Source organism: Lates calcarifer, linkage group LG12 (assembly GCF_001640805.2).
Source record: "Lates calcarifer isolate ASB-BC8 linkage group LG12, TLL_Latcal_v3, whole genome shotgun sequence".
NCBI lineage: Eukaryota > Metazoa > Chordata > Actinopteri > Centropomidae > Lates > Lates calcarifer.
In genome coordinates this window covers 25,696,469-25,717,717 of record NC_066844.1, presented here as the reverse complement: position 1 = coordinate 25,717,717, position 21,249 = coordinate 25,696,469, and the positions used below count along the sequence as shown (strand labels likewise).

Genomic DNA, 21,249 nt, shown 5'->3' with positions numbered 1-21,249 from the left:
CTTGTGTCCTGCAGGTTCTACACCCTGTTGGTGCTCTCCACAGCCCTGTTTGGCAAACCACCCTTCAAGAATGTCATCGTTAATGGTTTGGTTCTTGCTAGGTCAGTCCACTAACTTCCCAACAAGTTATTCCTTTTTTCCAATCACAAAATAAATTCAGTAAAGACTGGCATCATTTTAATTAATAGACTTCTTAAAAAAGGATCCTAAATAAACAGTTTCATTAAAAAAAAAGGAAAAAAATTTCCTAAAGCAGCTGGGCGCTGTAGTTTTAGCAAACATTACTCAAACAGGAGTGAATGGTAACATTAGTTAGGCACTATTTTTGGCCATGGATTTGGTGCAGTGAGTATTTACAGCAGAGGGATGTTGTATGTGGGATTGGCTCAGAATAAACTACAGTGTTCATGGTAATGAAGGAACATGTCAGACAGTGCAGCAGTGATGTGTTTTTAATAGTTTCTGGTCAATAGTGGAGGTTGGAGGCACTGAGGAATAAACTACACTAATGTTTGGCCACACAGGTTCAGGTAATAGTTATTGGGAGGATCAGTTCATCTTTGGTTTTGGTCTTTAAACAGATTTGTTGACAATAATAAAAGACACAGAATATTGCCAGCCTTGTCCTTACTGTCAATTTCAAACAAATTTCTAAGCCGTTTTTCTGCAGACATCATTTTCGCTTTTTCATTTTTCCCCTGTCGTGTTTCCTTGTCTGCCTCCACTAATCCACTCTTTGCCCCTCCTCTCAATCACTATTTTTATATTCCTCCTCTCCCCCCTTTATTCACCTGCCCATTCATCTCCTCTTAATCTTTCTGCTGTTTCTCCTGATCAGTGTGGTATGTGTGCTGTAACATTTAGCCCTCAGAGCTGCTCTACAATAGGGCTGCTTGTCCTCAGCCTCGGGGTCCAAAACGCAGCACTGTGCTCACAGGCCTGCTGACCTGGAAGGACTCGACTAATTTGAATACCGAGTGCATGGTTTCTAACATGCACTTTTGTGCATGCATGCGTGTCTGCGCATTAATGCCTCTGCTTGTCTCCTTCCCGCAGCGATGGACAGAAGATGAGCAAGCGCAAGAAGAACTACCCAGATCCGGGACTGATAGTGCAGAACTATGGAGCTGATGCCCTCAGGTCAGCTCTGTGCTTGAATGTGAGCGAGTGTGTGTTTCTGAAGCTGTGTGCCGGTGGCAGGACTGTGTGTGTTAACCTACCTTATGTTTATAGTGGGCATGGTTTAAAAGGCTTGAATCACTATCTACAATTAACAAGGAACCGTCCCAGTCCTACATACAGGAGACACACACTCATACTCACTGTACATACACATGCACACATTGTTTCTCCTCATACGTTCTCTCCTTTGCCCTGAGCAGTAAGGGTGTCTTAGCCATATGGCCTAATGAATAAAGCACTATGCAGTTGCACCATATGCTCATATACACTGCTGAAGAGTGAGCTGCAGAGATAAAGAGAGGCGACATTCTGTTTCTATTCATGGCTCCCATTTTCTCTTTTCTGTTAAAACTTTACTCACAGTGCAGCCATTACAGTATCATGAGCTCCACGAGTGTTTTCACTGCAGAGTGGAAATTGAACAAGTGACAGACCGAGGTACAGATACTGAAAAGCGTTTTCAGTCAAACGAGCGTCTGTCTTCATCTCTGCTCGTTTTAAGGTGTCTATTCTGCATTTTATTGCAAATCCATCTCAGAGTTGCTGCTATTAAAAATCACTCATGCCCCGTTGCATGAAGTTGCATCATGTCAGCTTGCCTCCAGAATCATCAGAAAACCTTTTCTAACCAATCTAACCCAGTGTGCTGATGCCTGCCACTGAATATTATATTGATATGGATTATTTTGTTTAGTATTTGTCAACAGTGTCTCCACTGGGCTGTAATGGAGGGAAGAGATTAATTTACACTGTGATGCTTGCTGTTGGTAAAATTAGGTTTTGGCCCAGAATTTGTGCAGAACATATTCAAGGTGGACGTTTAGCCTGATTGCTAAAGCTAATCCAATTCAGATTTGTTTGACAGCTGAATAGCTTTGCATTAAGCTGTTTCTTTGCATTCTGCCCCACAGCCTTCTTTTAATATTTTTTAGTGTCCTGTAGTGTTTTCTCAGCGTCCACAGAGAGGAGTTTTGTCTGTGACTGAAGTTTAGGACCAGATTTCTCTGCATCCCCTGGATGAACAAATAACTGAAATTCAAACACAGCTTTCAGCCAACAGCAGCATTTACGAAGCGCGTTACATCTGCAGAATGTCCAACAAATGAACACAAAATGTTTTTAAGCCCAAAGCAGCTTTGTTCGATGATGTGTGCTGTCAGCTAGCTGCATCTTGTGAGAGGCTAGATGCAGCTTCAATTAATGATGTGGTTCACTCACTCACAGCGCTGTGCATGGTTTGGAAATGGTTCCAGTTTTTAACAGAGCTCAAAGGAGGCATTTCTGACAGCTGGTGTGCCCATACTACAAGTAGGTTACAATTTTAGAAGTGCAGTTGTATCAGGCTTTATATAGCAGATGCTAATCCACTGAAATATACCTGATCGGCCCACATACTGCTCTTGTGTAGTGGCTTGAGACGGAGATAAAAATAAATCTGTTTCATCAGTTTACAGTTTATTAAACCAATGCTTTACCTAAATGTCTCACATGTGTTTGTGTATATCACACTGCCTCCCAGACTAATAAGATGTCACGCCAGCTAATAAAGTTATCATATATAGACCTGTTATTTCAGATGAGTGTGTTTTTCTTAGGTTAACAGGTCAGTGCAACTTTTTGATTTGTACGTCCTGTAAAGTAACACATAGAGGCTAACTCCTTCCCTGTTTTTACATTTCTCTGTCTCCTCAACATGAACATATTTACATAACTTTTCTAGATCCACTCACACACACACACACTCCCAACCCCTCCTGTCCTTCTAAGACCTATTTACCTGTGTACACAGTGACTGATCAATCCTGTACTCACCAGCTCCTTCTCTGTCTCTCTCTGCAGGCTCTACCTCATCAACTCTCCTGTAGTGAGAGCTGAGAACCTGCGTTTCAAAGAGGAGGGGGTGCGGGACGTGTTGAAGGATGTCTTCCTGCCGTGGTATAATGCCTATCGCTTCCTGGTGCAGAACGTACAGAGGTTACAGAAGGTACATTAGCAGTGAACAGAACACAAAGTCCATTATTTTTCCAGTCCCACAGTGTTTCTTTAGCTGTTCCTCGTCTAAAGATCACAGCAGTTTCTTACTGTTATTAAGCATTTAATTATCAGGTAATCATTGGCACAAAAAGGAATAGGGTTTTTTTGTTAGCACCATCTCAAATTTTGTGAGGATGTTGATTCTCCACTCAAAGCAGTTATGATCAGATCTAACATTCAGGCACTTGACCTTCACACAAGTGAGTTTGTTAACTGTCTTTGTGAAATGGTCGCCTGTAACTCAGGTTTATTACTACTGTTACTGCAGCTCGTTCTCTTTTTAAATAAACAACTTTGTGCACACACATAAACAGCGGGTATAATTATATAATTTGGTCAAAGGTGGCTCAGTCAAACTGCAGCAGCGATTGCTTTTCTTACCTGTAGACGCTGGGACAGGCTCCAGGCTCCGTTTCGGCTGTTTGTTGTTTGTGTTTATGCTTCTTCACTTCACATGTTTCTGTGTCAGGAGGATGAGATTCAGTTTCTGTACAACGAGAACACGGCGAAGCAGAGTGACAACATCATGGACAAATGGATTCAGTCCTTCACACAGTCCCTCATTCAGTTCTTCAAGGCTGAGATGGATGGTGAGGGAGACACACACACACTTTGATTATCAGCTCTCTCTTCTAAAAGAGATCTTGATGTCAGTGAGATTACCTGCTAAATAAAGCTCTTATAAACACACTGACAGTCATTTATCGCTGCAGCCTACCGCCTCTACACTGTCGTGCCTCGCCTGGTCAAGTTTGTGGACATGCTCACCAACTGGTACGTCAGGACCAACAGACGCCGTCTGAAGGTGAGGCAACAGCTTTTAATTAGTGTTTTTTGTTTTAGTGATAATGAAGTTTTTATGTAATGAAGATGAGGAAGTGCAGGTTTTAAACATTAGGAGCGACAGGAGCTTTATACATAAATTAATTTACAGTTTATGTCCTGTGTCTTTTTAAGTTTTGATCAACACATAAATTATTCATCTGTTCGGTGGAAACAGTACTACCCCTAAGTCTCCTCAGCGCAGCCTCCATCTGTGGACATTTTCTAGCAGTCAGTTTGTGGCCCTCCGAGTCGACATTTGGCTGACTTGGATTGACTTGATACTTGCACTGATGTCTGCCAGAGGACTTTTATCTTTTCACTGTTCCAAGAGGACTGAATATGTGAATATGTGAACTTTGTAGGGAGAGAGTGGCACTGAGGACTGCCTGTGGGCGCTGGAAACCCTCTTCAGTGTTCTGTTCTCCATGTGCAGGCTGATGGTGAGTCATACTGTTTGTGTGTGTGAGACCCTGTGTGTGAGTGACTGAGAGAGAATGTATGGGGAAATTTTCTTGTGGTGAGGTTTTTGCTTTTGTGTGTGCAAGACAACAAAGAAATAATGCTGGTATGGAAGAGGTGTGTGTGTGTGCTGGCATGGCCATGAATAATGCATGAGCAGTAGGAGTTTTTATTTATAACACATTGAAGATGTTTGCATGTGAGGCGAGAGGCACGCTAAGAGGCAGTTAGCCTAACCCAGATCAATACAGATCAGCTGTGAGCGATACAAATTAATTAGCTGTGGTTAAAATGGAGGAGAATCGCATTAGAAGTAACCTCACTCTGGCACAGTTCTGTTTGAACTTTTGCACCATGTGAGGAAGAAAAAAAAGCTGCAGTAAAATGTGTTTTATATGCTGATTTTATAGCAGCTCCTGACTCTCAGACCTTCATGTCAGGAAATGTAAATTAACCACAGTACAGAGCTTCTAATAACCATCCTCTCCTCTATTTTCTCTCATTTCTACTTGCTTTCTTCCCTCCTTCACCTCAGGCTCCCTTCACACCCTTCATTACAGAGATGATGTACCAAAATCTGCGTCACCTCATCGACCCCGCCTCTGTCGAGGAGAAGGACAGCAGCAGCATCCACTATCTCATGCTTCCCCAAGTCAGGTTGGAGAAAAAATCGCTTCAGTAAAGCTTCAGTTTTCAGAGACATGGACTCCTGCGTGGAGCTAAAATTCATGACAAGTCCAAAACTTATGATCTCTCAGCGAAAGCGCCCTGAGAGGAAAGTGGGTGATGCAACAGTGATGGTCGGTGTGTCACCTTCGCTTCCCACTCCACGTACCACATTTCTTTAAATATTCTGACCGGGAGGAGCAGAAACTGAGGATGTACATACTCTTTAAACAGTTCCACAGCTTTTCATAGGGGAGGAATGCCACTTTGTTTAAAATAAAGGAAGAAATTATTGCATTTTAACGAGATAAATTAGACAAAACACAGCCAAGAGTGCATATCTAAGAAATGAGCCAACTGTTTGCTGATGGTTAAGACTGTTGTATGATGGCTAAATTGATTACTAGATAAGGTGCAGCAGGATCGTTCTGATTGTTGATTATATGACACCTTTCATACACAAAATGCAACTCAGATGTCAGGGAAACTATTTTAACAAGTAGGAAACAAAAAGACAAACGGCTCAGTCAGGAAAAAGTCACTGCTGACTGAAGTTAGCTTGATAATCAGAAGCTGGCACCTCCACTAACCAGTTGTTGAAGAAAAACCTGTTTTAGTGTAACAATAGCTTTCATTTCTCTCTTCAGGGAATTTATCCCCTCCCCTGGATTTTGTGTCCTGTCTTGTTGAAGTGCACTCCAGCAGAGCAGACGCTTACTGTAACAGGGTTTTAACCAAGTGAACGTAACAAGGGTCATTTGGTTTAAAAACTTCCATTCTTGCCTCACAGTCGCTTCTGCAGCTCACACAGCAAAGCCCCCCTTTTCTCACAGGATATCCACAGCTGATCCAGAGCCTAATCAGGTTCAGCCAGAGTGTGTGACCTTACTTTACCCCAATTGTATCGCTCTCTGGACTCCTCGGAGTAGAAGCTTTTGAAGCTTGAGAGTCTACAGCAGTTTCTAGATCAGTGTCAGGCTTCACAGCAGCTGTTCTCTTTGTGTCTTAACCCAATTTCTCCTCCTCGTTCCTGCTGTTTGTCGGCTTCATCTTCCTCTGTGATTTTTTGTTCTCCTACTTATCCTAGTTTATAAATCACCCCTCTCCTCCTTTTATTGTGATTTTGAAGATTATTCTATGATTATAATGATTGTTACAGGTGTTACTTTAGTGGGTTGATTGGATTCTCTAGATGAAGGTTTGCTTTTGAGCAGTTTCAGAGCAGATTTTCTCCGTCTGCCTGTCAAATGCGATTCACGACTCGTTGTCTCTGCAATGATAAAAGTGAATCAGAGATGATGCGTTTTCTGCACTGGCACAAAGTCAGATCCAAACAGGTCATGGATCTGACTTTGAATCCTTGTGCACAGCCTCCTTAAGTTCTCTGCTATCTTTAAAAATCAGCTGAACCCTGTTTGTATTTCTAGTGTAAAAACTTTTGATCTCTCCTTCACAGACTGTGTCCACTTGTAGCAGAGGCGCAGTGTTACCCACACAGAATCGCACAGGGCTTGCCTTGATTGTCAGCCCTGCAAATGGATGCTGCTGACAAAATATGATCATTTCACCCCCTTCACTTCAATTACTTCAGTAAAATGTGTGCCTTGGTGGCTGATTGGTTTTGTTAATGCCTGGGAGGAATTTCTAATTGGCCAAACTTAATTGCATCATCTTTAACTCTAAAAAAGTTCTGACATGATTAAATATCCGTTTGATTTGGCATAAGGAAAATAGTTTGTGTAATGGTTCATATAATCTCCTCTGGCACTTTGGCAGCACTCGGCGCTGCTGCTTTATTAGCCGCTTGTCCCTCCTGTTGTCGAATGGGACTGCTTCACCCTCCTCCCCAAAGGTCAGCCACCAATCAGGCGGTGGGAACAGCTGCTCCTCAATCAGCTCATTAAATGATTGGCTGTCCCCGGCGTCCTCTCCTCTGTCATTTTACTCCAGTGTTGTGTGCACACAGGGGGAAACACACTGCAGGAGTAAATGAGCACACACACACACACACACACAGTGTCTGTGTTCCTGCAGACTGTTAGGACTAATATCGCTATTATGCATGATTATCAGTGGCTCTGCAGCTCTAATTTAAATTCAGAGGTGGAGGTCTCAGTGTACCTTATTAGTGGATGTTCCAGAGTTGGCGCTGATGGTTCTGAACTCTGGCTTTATTTAGACTTGTGGCGCCAGCCTTGTCACACACTATTATTAATTTCCCTCAATGGAAGAGCCATTCAAATTTAAAAATCACTCTGAGTCACTGTAAAAACACACCTGCACCAGAATATAGAATAATCACCTCAAGAAGTTGAGTTGTTTTGAACAATGTTCTCATTATAAGAAGAGGACAGGCTGGTACAGCTCCCCTGCTATTAGCTTAAATGAACACAATCCAGCTAATTCTAGTTTTGTTTGACCTTTTAATTTAAGCTCTCTTTCACTCACTCATTGTCAGTCCTGTGATGTGGTGGACATGGTAACACAACTCATGATGTAGTGATGCTCAGATTTTCTTTATTTGTGTGTGTGTGTGTTTTCCAGGGAGAGTTTGATTGACAAGCGCATTGAGAGCGCTGTTTCTCAGATGCAGTCTGTGATTGAGCTGGGCAGAGTGATCCGAGACAGGAAGACCCTGCCCGTCAAGGTAAATCATCAACTTTACTCTTCGCTCACTCAAACACTCCTGTGCTCAGGTTAGGAATTCTATTATTTTCATATGTATGAATATATTCTGTGTCCTGTGTTGTGGACAGGTATATATTAAATCTTTAAAATGGTTTTCTGTGGCCTTAAATGTGCCTGCTTTTTTGCTTTTGTATTTCAGTACCCATTGAAGGAGGTGGTCGTTATTCACCAGGATGCAGAGGCTCTGAAAGACATCCAGTCCCTGCAGAAATACATCCTGGAAGTGAGTAAACTGTCTTTTTGTGCATTTTGTTTAGTCTTGAAGTCGTCTTGGTAAAGTGTCACTTTACCAGCGCTCTGTTTCGAGGCAAGAGGAGCATCTTTTTCTCATCTTTCCTATGAAATGTTTCCCAGAAAATCTATTTTTGTTGGTCTACTCTGCTTTGATCAGCACCATAACATTTAGAGAAAACATCCCCTAGATCCTTGTTGACACTCCAAAGCCACTACTGTTGGTTGAGGGGATGAACATCAGAAAGGAGTACATCTTCATTTGCTGTTTGTATCCTCAGCTGTAATTGAAATTTCTGTGCCTGGTTAATTTAAAAAGGGGGTGGAGCAGATGCCTCGGAAAATGATTTCACATTTGATGTACTCCAGTTGCCAGGCACACAAACACCTCATCAAATAGAGTGCAAACGAGAGCATTAGGTTTTTTTTCCTCTAGTACAGGAAACATTATATTACTGTGAATCTGTTTGTGTACTTTAAAGTGACAGTAAATACGCATGATTATAGTTCATCTTCTCTTGAGTTCAGTTTCCAGAGAAAGAAAAAGGCTTTTTGTTATTCGCACATCCTCTGGATTTCTTTCATGATAAACTTTCATGTTGAGCACTGGGCCTCTGCAGATCTTAGTGCGTGTTATGTAATGTTTTTCCAGAAGTAACATCATCACCGTGTGCCTGTGCAGCACAAAGTGCAGATTGATTGCAAATGTCTGTCGAGTACATTCAGGTGTTGTTCAGGAAACTTGGAAAAATGACTCAGACATTAGACAGAGTAATTGTCAGAGCAGGAAGCCGTTAAACTTAGATTATCCCTTTGTCTGTGGGTTTGATTTTCCAATAACAAAGCTCAAGATGTCAATGCTGTTCCACGGCTGACTCCAATTATTCCCGCTTCTGTCTTAAGTAAGAACGTTGTCACCTTTATGGGAATGTTGCATCTTTGGTGACTGATGTGTATTAGATGGGAATGGATTGAGGTTCACAAAACCCTCTGCTGGATCCTGCGAGCTTCATCTTAGCCGTCTCTTATCTCTCACTTTTTATATTTCTGATGGGAGAAACATTTAACCTCGCTGACTTCTCGCTTCTTCCCAGAAAACACAGTTTATTTGATCAGGATTGGGAGCAGTTGAGGTCCTGTGACCCAGGGAAGAGCCTTAACGCTCTCTGACAATGTGTGTGCATTAGTTGTAGTCTTGATTCACCTTTTTATTTTTAACTAGTAATTCTCTTTAACTTAATTTGTTTTACCACTACGTAAACACGATTGGACACAGACTGAGTTCTGTCATCCCAGGACCTCTGCTCTTTTTAATGTGATGACTTATGTTTAATAGTAAAATATTAACTTTTAATTTCACAAGGCTGAAGTAATTTAAGTTTTTAATTTCTCTTACGGGATGTTACAAAGCATTTAGCTGAATGTAGAACTTCCTTGTTGTGATACATGGGAGTAATGGATTCTACTGGCACTCACTAACAGTCCTAACTTGCAAAAACATGAAAACACAGCATCTTAGCATTTCACACAAAGCAAGTGTAAAAAAGAAGAATGGTTCTGATTACATTTTTATTGTCCGTTTCTTGAGGCAAAACACAAATTTAGTGAATTCTCTTAACTTTCACTTGCACTGAATGAGCCTGGCTGTTGATGGTCAGTGGTCGTGTAAATTTTAGCTTTGCTCAGCTGACAAGCTAGTTGATGACTACGCTATCTGCTGAGTTTCCAGTGAGCTGGAGATGCTCTGTGGAATATCCAATGAGCTGCTGTTTGAACTGACAGAGGCCTGAATTCATTATAATCCTCAGTCATCACTCACACAGAGCCATATATGCCCTCAGGAAGGAGAAAGCTTTTCTTTGTGGGCTTTTACATTGATTCAGTCCAATTTTAAATAACCAAGCTCAGCTCAAAACAGAAGTTTGAGCCACTGTTTTTAACCCCATGCTGCCGTCAGGTTTATTACTTACTGTGCTCTCCGTCAGCAGGACAACTGTCAGAACTCGGTCCCAATCACAAGCCTCAACTTCTCAGTGTGATTGACTGAGAGAAGCCGTGCGTGGCAGGTCAGGGTGGCACCTAAATTTAGTCTCTCTCTGTTGCTTCACCACATACGACTGGATCAGAGATTTCTCTCTCCATTTAGATTGAAGAATGAAACAATTGTATTGAATGGCAGAAATACAGCGACTGAATTGGAAGCGCTTATTGGAGATTTATAGACCGACTGGTTGATTTCATGGCTGGCTTACTTTTTCAGCCTAAGAGTCTGATCAATTTTTGATTTGCCTTATACTGCACATGCCTGGGGTTATTAAAGTTTTCTTTTTTATTACACTTTTAGGTAACTTTTATGTTAGATTGCACTTTAATTTTCCTTTTGATTTAATTTCTTTTTTTCTGTTCTAGTTTTAATTGCGACGTTTACATGCACAAAATATAAATAAAATACAAATTTTTCTTGATCATTATAGTTTAGTTTTAGTTTCAGTTTTTGTGACTTGATAATCTCCAGTTTTTGCCCGTACTTGGGATATTTACACTCTCTACAGGAAGCTACAGCACAGTGACTTTACCTTTTCTGAGACATAACGTGTGTCTATATTTCATCCCCCCAGGAGCTTAATGTGAGGCAGTTAACGCTGTCAACGGACAAGGACAAGTACGGCATCCGTCTGAGAGCCGAGCCAGACCACATGGTTCTGGGCAAGAGACTAAAGGGGGCCTTCAAATCCGTCACTGCCTCTATCAAGGAGCTCACCAGCGAACAGCTAGAGGCCTTCCAGAAGACAGGTACTGGCTGTGTGTGCAAAACAGGCCCAATATTTATGAACCCCAACTCTTAAAATCAAACTCAGGGCGGAGAGGAGCACAAAAACTTTTCAGATAAAGGCACATTATCAGTCTAATGAGCTTCACTAGTTCACGTTTACACCAGTTTTTCTGTATGAATCTCTGACAAATACTTTTGTTCTCTCCCAGAACTACCAGCAAATGAATCTGTTGGCAGTGATGTTGTTTACCAAATATTGATTTAGTGAAGAGCAGTTTGGATTTTGAACACAATTGCACAGTTGTTGCTTATTGTGTCAAAGTGTACTTTTGCTGAACAGTAAATAAACTGTGAATCCCTGTAATGAAACCTGCTGCACACAGACGGCCAGTTTATCCCCAGAATGTAAACCCTAACCCTTCTGAAACTATAATCAGAGCTCGAGTACGGATCAAAGCAGTGCAAGGTATCTTGTCTCTCCAATTATAGCAAGACGAGGAGAGCTCCCCGAGTCTCTGGGGAAGGAAGCAGTGGAGGTCAGCTGGGCTGTGGGAACTTAACATTTCCAATCAGTTGGATGTTTGAAGTCTAGCCAATTGGAGGGAAAAAAAGAAGGATGAGCGATAGAAGGAAGGAGATAGACGCGGGTAGAGGATGGTGGAAAAATGATGGAGAAGGGGAAACTCACAGATGAAATTGTGTACAGCAGCACCAAGTTCCAGTTTGTTAAATTGAGATCAAAGCTGGAGTGTGATGTTTGAGTTTATGAGAGCTGTTTTTAAGGAGCTAAACTGTTCATTTCAGCACCTATCTTTGTTTTTAGAGCATACGACTTCTGGAGAAAGGACAGAAAATGATTAGTTAAGTTGGTGGAAGCTGCTATTTGTGAAGCAGTGTCAGTTCAGAGCCTACTTTTAACCTTTTGAGCAATTTCTCACTGCAGAGTGCGTGAGTCCAAAAACCCTGTTCCAATTTAGACCAGGAGGTTGGCAGTTTGGCTGGAAATTGATTGTGGGTTCATTGCCATTGGTTGTATTCTGTATTATTCCTTACCTGTACCTTTGATCCCATCATTTTGATGGGGAAGAAGAAAAGAGGTTCAGAGAGAAGGTGGTAAAGAGCAGAGAGGCAGGGAGGGACACAGGAAATCAAAGTGTGGAAATCTAGGATTAGAGGGGATGGGAGTGACTGTTTCACCCAGCCCCCGGCTGTGGAGAAGTGAAGGGGAGAGCAGAACACGGTCATGGTTTTTAGTCAGAACACAGACGTGGATAATTGCTGCCGCTGGCAAAATGGAGATATAAACCTGACTAGATTGGGTCTGCAGCATTGTCTAAAAGCTCAGATCCCGTGTGGATGTGGCCAGGAAAGATTGCAATGTAAGGAATCATAAAATACCAGCAAATACCAGTCCAGACCCCAGCTAATTCAAAACAAAGCCTCAGTCTGCATGCACGTTAGCAGAGCACTTTATTTAATATGACTGGGTGTAATTGAAACCTTTTCTAGAATCTTTCTCAAGAGACAAACTCTGCCATATAGACTAATTTCACACAATCACTTGGCAATTTATTCAAATTTAATTAGGAGGATAGCGGGGAGCTAAATTGGTTTATCGTCATTGATTTAATCATAATGGGCATCAGCAAAGCATGATGCCATGGCTTTTCATTCTCCCTTAAATGATCCATTTTCTGTTATTAGATTCATGATCTGAAAGTTTTATTAAAATGTAGATATCTCTGTTTGCAGGAATTCATGATCTGTGGTTTTCACTGGAATGGATTTGAAGTTTGTCAGACTTCTCTTGTTTACACCTCACACTCTTTGTCCTGGAGCAGTTTTCATGACCGACTCTGTAGATCATTTTGTCCTTTATGACTGTTACTAAGAATATCCCAACCCACAAGGAAAAGTAGTATCTATGAAAGTAAACAGTTTTTAATGAGTCTATTTTAAATATGGTTTGAATCTTTTCGTGCCCCCCGGTGCAGTTAACACAGGCTGTATAATTAATGGTGGTTCAGAAACGTGGGCTGACGGTGCTGAAACTCAGCAGGGCTCCATAATGCTGAATTGTGTATTAGCAGCATATTTATTATATTAAAAGCACTGTTTGTTTTCCTGTGAAGTGATGAATGGTAATTCATGCTGCCATATAATGATGTTTATTTTCATGTTCGTAGCGATAACTGTGGTTATTAACGTCATCTTGTTGTCGTGGATCATTTTAAGGCTCCATCGTGGTGGACGGCCACGAGCTTCACGAGGAGGACCTGAGGCTGATGTACACCTTCAACCAGAGCTCAGACTCAGCTGCACAGTATGAAGCACACTCTGACGCACAGGTACGCTCCGCTCGAAACTTAGACGCTGTTGTTTTCCCATTATATACATTCACTGAAGACATAACGTTGCACGCACATTCAGCACCGTGATGTAAAGTGCAAACCTCTTAGAGACTATAAAAACACCCCTTTCATTAAAGCAATAGTTCAGGCTTTTAGACCTGATGATTGATACCATCCTGCCTCAAAATAAGAAGCTATAGCCAGCTACTATAAGTTAGCTTAGCTTAAAGACTGGAATCGGGGGCAAACTGACAGCCTGGCTCAAGCAGAAGCTCGCTAATTCACGTTTTATCGTTTAATCTGAACAAAAACCAAAGTGCAAAAATGGCAGTTTGGAGTCTTACCGTGACTTTGAGGTCACCAGCCAACCAGCAGAGACATCAGGAAGTTACTGTGCCCAGCCAACAGGTAGTTAGGTCTGTATGCTAAGCTAAGCATGTATTTCCTAAAAGGTACAACTGATTCTTTTTACCTGAAGAGAGGTAACACACACACACACACACACACGTCCACGCTCTCCTCTGGTACCATGCTCTGTTTTTCTCTTTACAGCTACATTGCCAACAGTTGTTGTGTAGATTGAGCTACAAAGTGTAATGTAACCGGGTCTAAAAAAAAGAATAAATGCTGCTCTGCTGCAGCTCCTGCACTAAGCTGCCACATACAGTAAATGCGTTTATGTGTCTTTTCTGTGAGTGTGATGTATGAAATAATTTCACGGCTAAGTGGAATCCAGCATGTATGCGTTTCCCACAGGCCCTCTCTAATCAGTGCTCCTCCAACCGTATACATGCCACACGGCTGCACCTTAATACCAGTTTACTGAGCTGGCTTTTTAATTCTCTGTTACTCTCGCTCGCTCGCACTGACTCTCCAGCTCCCATCTGTCTGGCTCTCTGTTCTCTCTCTCCTCTTATTCTCTGCCTCTGTTGCTTTTGTGTACTTTCCTCTGTCACCCTGTCATCTCTTTCCCTCCTCCTTCCCACGGTAAAGTGTTCAGGGCTGGCAGCAGCTCAGCTCTGCACAACATGACACTCATTTTACTTTAGTGACTCACACAGACTACAATATTGTCATTACTGCTGCTTGGTTGGTTGTTTTTTTTTCAGTTTTCACATTAGAAATGTTTGGACAACAGTGTAAGACAGATATATTTCTTTAAGGTTGCTCGAGTCGTCTTGCATCATGTTCATCTGGTGGTTCAGCTGCTACAGTAAACTCATGATATCAGAGGATGATTTCTACCATAACATCCTCTTGTCATGTGCAACTGTATATTGAAGTAATTCTAAGTATATTGTTGCTGTTACAGTAACGGATGAATATTTAAAAGAAACAGGATTTTGAATTTATTTAACATAAAAATTTTGGGGCATCCACTAGCCTAATTTCACAAATTTGAATAGATGTCAAGTAGAGATTTGTTGCTACACGCATGCATACGTAGATTACATTATCAAACATTAATTTCAACATGTAAACAAACAGAAGGTTGTGTCTGAGTCTTTGGAAACACCTGAACAGTTCAGTGACAGATTGTCTGATCACTTTAATCTCACACTCTCCTCTTCTTCCCCTCCTCAGGTCCTGGTGCTGTTGGATGTCACCCCGGACCAGTCCATGGTGGACGAAGGCGTTGCCCGTGAGGTCATCAACCGCATTCAGAAACTACGCAAGAAGGTGGGGTAATTATTTCAGGAGCACGACTCACTCTGGAAACCAGAGTGACACCTAACACACCACTACTGAATTTTACAATCCCGTGTTTAATGAATAGAATCTGACATCGATGAAACAGTTTGCCGATACATGGAACCAGGGTGAGCTAAACATGCTGCTGAGGAAGCACACAGTACTGTAGTCCTGCCTGAAGACAAAATATTTTCCTGCATATACACTCCTGGCAGCAGTTTCCATTAATCACTTAGTAAGCAAAAATAAAAAACTGTCATAGTTTATAGCCACTCAGATGTGGCACACCTGTTTCATTATCATCTATGGATCAGGAAAATTGGAAATGTTACATGGAGAAAAATCTACCAAAGCCCCAAAAATTAATGAGTTAGGAAAATAAAGTAAGCAAATGAAAGACAAGTTGATTTTACCGCCTGGTCTTTGTTAAAGTATCAATCTTTGTTTTTACACTTCCATGTTACAGTAGTACTATGTATTGATTCAGTTATATGTTTGACTTTCTGTATTTTTTTGCTATATTTCCCTGCTTTTCATTCCCCCCCGCCCTCGTCTTTATGTCCCATGCTAATTTTGTCAGGGCAGTTTTGAAATCTTTCCACTGCAGCGTCACAGTTAGAAGTTTCTCCATCATAAGGCAGGCTTAATGGAAGCTTAATTACAGTCTGGCCCCTTTCAGATTCTAATGTTGGAGCTTTGAAGTGGTCTGGGGAGTAAAGACGGATTAGCCAACAGTCCCTTGTTTTCACAAGCAACAAACAGTTTTTTCCATCCCCCTATAGCAGTGGTGTGCACTGGCTCCCGGCCAGGCTAAATTCCTCCAGTTATTTCAAACTGAGATCTGTTAGGAATTTTCCACCCCGGGGATGGGAATTAATTTTTAACAATTCTCTGACATGTTTGGTTGTAGTTTGTGGGTGTGTGTGTGTGTGTGTGTCTGTAGCAGTGTTTACGTGGGTGTTGGTGTTTTGTTTGTGAGCATATGCACGGTTGAGAAACAGGGGTCAGCATTTCCTTTTTTCTTGGATTGCTCACAATCTGGAGTTCTCTGTAGCTGTATCACACACACCCACATGCACACACACACACACACACACACACACTGCACGAGCCCCTTCAGGGTAGGGTCAGTACCTTGACTTGGCAGGAAAAGCCTATAAACCTTCCTCCATTGATTGACTGCTCCTCTGTATCTAGCTAACGTTATTCCTCTGCCCTTGAGCCACATACTGCAATTGGAGTGTGTGTGTGTGTGTGTGTGTGTGTGTGTGTGTGTGTGTGTGTGTGTGTGTGTGCGTGTGTGTACGTACTGCACAGTCAGTATATGTGTGTGTAGCCGTGCACACGTGTGCACGGCTGCACACTGCAGATTAGGATGAGATCAATGTGTTTGAATGTGTCAAGGTTAGAGGAAGCTGGCAGCACACAATGCCAAAATAGATGGGCTTTCATCCAATAAAAAAATCTCCCCTTGTTCCCTCCTGCCTTTATTTGTTCTTATACTGTCTGTTTTCTGCTTTTAATCCCTATTCTCTCTTCTTTTGTTCGCCCTTCCATTTTGTTTATCCCATCCCCCCTTTTCTTCCTTCTTTCCAGTAATTGTTTCTTCCAGATTTCATTTTCTTATAAAAGAGGAAAAAAAGCTTTGAAGAGAAATTACCCGTCGCAAAACTGCGATTCTTTGTGTCCTTGGCAATCACTTGTTTTAATCAGAATGCAGGTTTTCTAGACCAAATGGCAGATTATTGTGTGCTATTGTTTGAAAAGCTATTCAAGCAGGACTTTTAGCATATTTACTCAGTCCTGGCTCGTCATCCCTGGTGTCTTTTTTTCCCTTTGATTCTGTAGGAACCAGCTTTTATTTCACAAACAGACGCCTTCACTTAGTTTGTGAAAAATGTGTTTACTTAAAACGTTCTACCCACCTCTCCATCTCTTGCCTCAGGGCCATTTGGTACCATCAGATGAGATAACTGTGTACTACCGCTGCCAGCCAGAGGGGGAGTACTTGGACTCTGTGATCCAGGCTCACACCGACTTCATCCTGGCCACGACCAAGGCTCCACTTCTGCCCTTCCCTGTCCCCAAAACTGCCAGTGTCATCATAGAGGAAAAAACACAGGTATGAAAAGACACAGGACCATTGTTTCCTCTGCTGTGATAGTTGTATATTTCATTAGGTGTGAATGATCATACTGTTATTTTACACCACGTGTACCCAGAAGTGTGACGGTAATGTAGCACCAAGAATATACCCAGTATGCTCTGATGATGGCATTTGCTGTTCTTTTTAGCTGTTTCAGGTTTCTACTCTTCCATGATGTCTGCATTCTGACTCCAGCTGGCTGTGTTTCTGCACAGCTCACAATTTGATTTTCCGATTAAAGGACACTTGAGTAAAGATTATGAAAAAACTCAGTGTGTGTCTCCCTCTCTCTCCTCGTTCTTTGCTGCAGCTGAAGGGCTCAGACTTGGAGTTAACCATTGTGAAGGGATCGTCAGCCCCTCGGGCTCCTCTCAGTGGACCAGCTTGCACCTATGTGAACCTCAGGGTGAAGGTCAACAACAAAGAGCAAGGTAGCACATGGGGAGACCAGAAAGGAGGTCTTGTTTTTCCAGAGAAGCTCTGACAAGAACATGTATAGCTGTTAACAATTAAAGAAGTAACGTCTGTGGTCTGTGAGGCCTTGCACGTGTAGGATAATTTCTCTGTGAGCTGTTACTGATCCTCTCTGACTGGTTTCTTGTTCAGAGGGGGTGGTGCTGTTGGAGAACCCCAAAGGAGATAACAGACTAGACGTGGACAAGCTGAGGAAAGTGTGCAGCAGCATCTTTGGAACAAACAACACCCAGCTCAGATTCTTCAACAGGCGGGGCTGGTGAGAACTGATCTGACTTCTCAGAAAGACAGAAATTTCTGAATTATTCAGTTGTGTTTTTGACTTGACCTCTGTAGAACCTCAGATGAAATGATGAAACTGTTTTGTGCACACACAGAGCTGACCAGCAAAACGGACCTTCAGGCTTTGAGCGGTAAAACTTTGTCAGTGACGTCAGGCTCTTCCTCGCCCGGCCCCGCCCCCACCACCGACGCCGTCCTGTGTCCCTATGTGAACCTGATGCTCTGTAACGCACAGCCCGCTGGTGAGAAACGCACCATCACACACCATCATTATTTTAGTTTGAGTGAGATAAATCAACTTGGTGTTTCCAGAGTTATGTTTAGTGTGAAGCTGAACTGTAGAATAAATTCAGTGGAATAAAAAGTACAATGTTTACCTTTGAAATGCAGCGGAGTTGAAACATCAGGTAAAGGCAAAACCTGTACTTGAGAACAGGACTTGGAGGTAAACTGCACATCAATTTCACACCTCAGAGTCTGTTTACAGGTCTCAGGCAGTACTCCATTTGTCAAAGAGTTGTATAAAGTCTTCAGAGGGAGCTGCACCAAGTTTGAAAATGCAGAAAAAATCTGAGGGTTTGGAGGGAGAGAGAAGTGTAGCTGCTCCTCATCTCTGCTCGAGGCTACATTAGCTGCTACTACTTGCATTGTGGGTAATGTAGGCACCAGGCGTTAGCAGAGTGCGATGCTGAATCAGTACTTTTTAATTAAATGTATTCAGTCACGTTCCACCACTGGAATCACTGAGGATCGTTGTGTATTGATTCTAGAGTTCAGTGCAGTGAAGAATGCTGTAATCCAACCTTATCCTGAGTCATTCACACCGAACCCCATTCACCTCACCCCTCTGCCCCTGTATTCACTCTCTCTCTCTCTCTCCCCCTCAGTCTTCCTCCTCTCTGTCTCCTCCCTGTCTCCATGGCTTCGGCCTCTTCACATGCTAAAGTCTTGTCTGGTTCACTTCTCTTTAACGCTTGTCCTCTCTGCTCTAGAATGCCAGACGGGGGAGGTGGGCACCCTCCTGCTGGTGAACCCAGTGGGCCAGAATGGGCTCGACCACTCAGGCCTGCTGTCTGAGGCTGCCAAGGTTTTCGGCCTCCGCAGCAGACGGCTCAAACTCTACCTGGACCAGGACCTCACCCAGGGTAAGATGAAACGATTGGTGGATATCATATTGACTTTGGCATCCGTGCAGCAGACTCTTAAACTCCATTTGGATGGGATTAACATTACAGGGGGAGGTGGGGGGAAATATTATATATATTATATTCCCTGTAGTCTCCGGTAATTTAACTCATCGCTCCAGACTTAACAGAATTATAGGATTCAGAGTGTAATAGACATGGACAGTCAGAAGGACAAACCAAAGGAGAAAGCCAACAAACACTAATAAAAGTTCAGAGTAATCTAGTGATAGTTATCTGTGCATGCACAGCTACATTACAAACAGGAGCTGCTTATAGGTAACTTGGCAAAATTCAGGAGAAGGAAAGAATTAGATTTACTTTAAAGAAAATTTACAATTTTTGTGGTTTTATTTTTAAAGAAGATTTACTTTAAAATACAAGGATGTTGCTCTGAATAGGATTTAAATTGCTCCGATCATGCATGCATACATGGCTACGGTATATTGGCACAGTTTGGATGCAAGAAAATTGTGCAGCATTGATGAAAAAATCACAGCATTTTCCTTAATGACACTAAGTGGTTTATTTGATTCTTTTGAATAAACTAAAATAAATTGCTTTGGAGGTAGAGTTTTTAAAACTGTGATCTTTTGTAATTGCTTTAAATCAATCGAGCTCATTATTTAACTCTTTGTCTCTCTGTGTTTTTCAGAGCTGCCAGCAGATTCATCAGTAAAATCTCTAGACACCAAAACTCTGTTTGTGAGAGTTCTTCCAACAACCGCTGAAGCATAAATCCAGAGAAGCCATCCCAGGATCTCACCAGTCAACATTTGTCTCAGATGTGTCACAGGTTCCTGGAAAGTTGTTTTTTTTACCCACTATAATCCCGACAGCCCCGTCCACTGATGCACAGTGGATTTATGGCAACATAATGTGTGTCACGTGTTAAGATGTTTTTGGTTTTTTGAAATCCTGATGCAAAGGAGGCTTGTCTGTCAAGTTCACAGCTGTTACTTCATAGAGTCACTCTCACACATCTTGAAATTTCTCAAGGCAACTTCAGGCTCAGAATTAGCACGGCTGAATCTGACTTGAGATTTTTATTTGCTTGAAAGCAATCTGAGATGTGACGATCACGGTTCTCCTCCCTGACGCGGTTTCTTTCCCTCGCACTGCCTTTAATTTGTCCCCAGTTCTCAGTGACAGTTTTCTAAGAAAGCACAGTGTGTTGTTGGGCTGTATTTATTCTGGACAGAGGAGAGATTTACATTCTTCACTAAAAGTGGAAGCACTTCAAGAACAGAAGGATTGTTCATACACAGCAGCTGAACAGACCGGCTGGACAGATGTGGTCCAGAAGTAGTTGGCCGTGGAAACTGGGGATTGTCTGATGGAGTGAAAACCAGACATTAAACCACCTGGAAAGAAGATCCAAAGGTTCTCTGTACCTCAGGTTTAAAGATTTTTTCAGTCAGTAACTGGAAATGAGGATTCCAGGGAACTGTCTAGCTGTCAATATTACCAATGGATGGTTTTCTTTATTATGCTAATTATAAAAATTATGCAAGCTCCTTCCCCTTCAGGGCTGATTTGAGGTGAGCTAAATCCAGAGTAATTATTGCTGTGGCTCATAATTGGGAAACCAATTTGGCCTATTGTGCTTATACGCCATTTTGAATTTAACAGATAAACCTATTCTCTTCATTGCATTGGGAATCCTTTGACAATTGAAAAGGCATTTAAAAGGTGAAATGGATTTTCGGGCTGCTGTACCATAGGGACAAAGGGTTCTGTAATAAAAAGAGCAACAAATGGATAATGTACTATTTTCAGTGACAAATGGAATAAATCAAAGGTGACTAAGAATCAACATGTTGTGTTTTTTGAGACTGTGGGATCCTGCAGAGTGACTCTGCTGCAAATACTGAGTCAAATAATGTGTTTGCCTTTGTCAGTCTGGTTTACTGAGACTCGTGTAACTTTACTTGATCGTGTGTACACGTGCAAAAGACATCTTTAAGATCCAATTCTTCATCAGTAAAGTCAATAGGTTGAAAAGTGGGAAACGGCACATCGGACCTGAGCTGGTTGCTATGCAGCTGTCGGAGGTTGCAGCAGGCTGTAGTCCTGCCCAAAATCCCTCTCTCTAGTTTCAGGTTTGAGCGATGAGAGGATGGTATCTAATTTGTCCTGACTAGAGATGACCCAGTAACTAGCTGTCCGTGGAAAGATGTATTAATCTTCCACTGGGTCATTCTGAGCTCCATTTGTTACTGTAAGGATGCCTCAGTCCTAGTTTTTAAATTCCAGCAGCCA

At 42.1% G+C, this 21,249-nt stretch overlaps 1 protein-coding gene across 2 annotated transcripts in view; it reads left to right on the top strand.

The window, feature by feature from the left end:
- The window catches only part of iars1 (isoleucyl-tRNA synthetase 1), an 83,755-nt gene extending 62,952 nt beyond the window's left edge, over positions 1–20,803 (top strand). Inside the window, exons 17-34 of one of the 2 annotated variants that reach the window (XM_051074497.1) lie at positions 15–101; positions 1,057–1,140; positions 3,022–3,166; positions 3,686–3,806; positions 3,930–4,021; positions 4,404–4,481; positions 5,036–5,157; positions 7,711–7,813; positions 7,994–8,077; positions 10,704–10,878; positions 13,094–13,206; positions 14,794–14,889; positions 16,847–17,023; positions 17,358–17,478; positions 17,654–17,776; positions 17,866–18,045; positions 18,796–18,948; positions 19,643–20,803. In XM_051074497.1, coding sequence (XP_050930454.1) covers positions 15–101; positions 1,057–1,140; positions 3,022–3,166; positions 3,686–3,806; positions 3,930–4,021; positions 4,404–4,481; positions 5,036–5,157; positions 7,711–7,813; positions 7,994–8,077; positions 10,704–10,878; positions 13,094–13,206; positions 14,794–14,889; positions 16,847–17,023; positions 17,358–17,478; positions 17,654–17,776; positions 17,866–18,045; positions 18,796–18,948; positions 19,643–19,725 — 2,137 coding nt within the window. In that variant the 3' untranslated portion in view covers positions 19,726–20,803. Of the gene's footprint in view, positions 1–14; positions 102–1,056; positions 1,141–3,021; positions 3,167–3,685; positions 3,807–3,929; positions 4,022–4,403; positions 4,482–5,035; positions 5,158–7,710; positions 7,814–7,993; positions 8,078–10,703; positions 10,879–13,093; positions 13,207–14,793; positions 14,890–16,846; positions 17,024–17,357; positions 17,479–17,653; positions 17,800–17,865; positions 18,046–18,795; positions 18,949–19,642 lie in introns of those variants that run through there. The other variant, XM_051074496.1, reaches the window with a different exon arrangement.
- Positions 20,804–21,249: the final 446 nt, after the last annotated feature.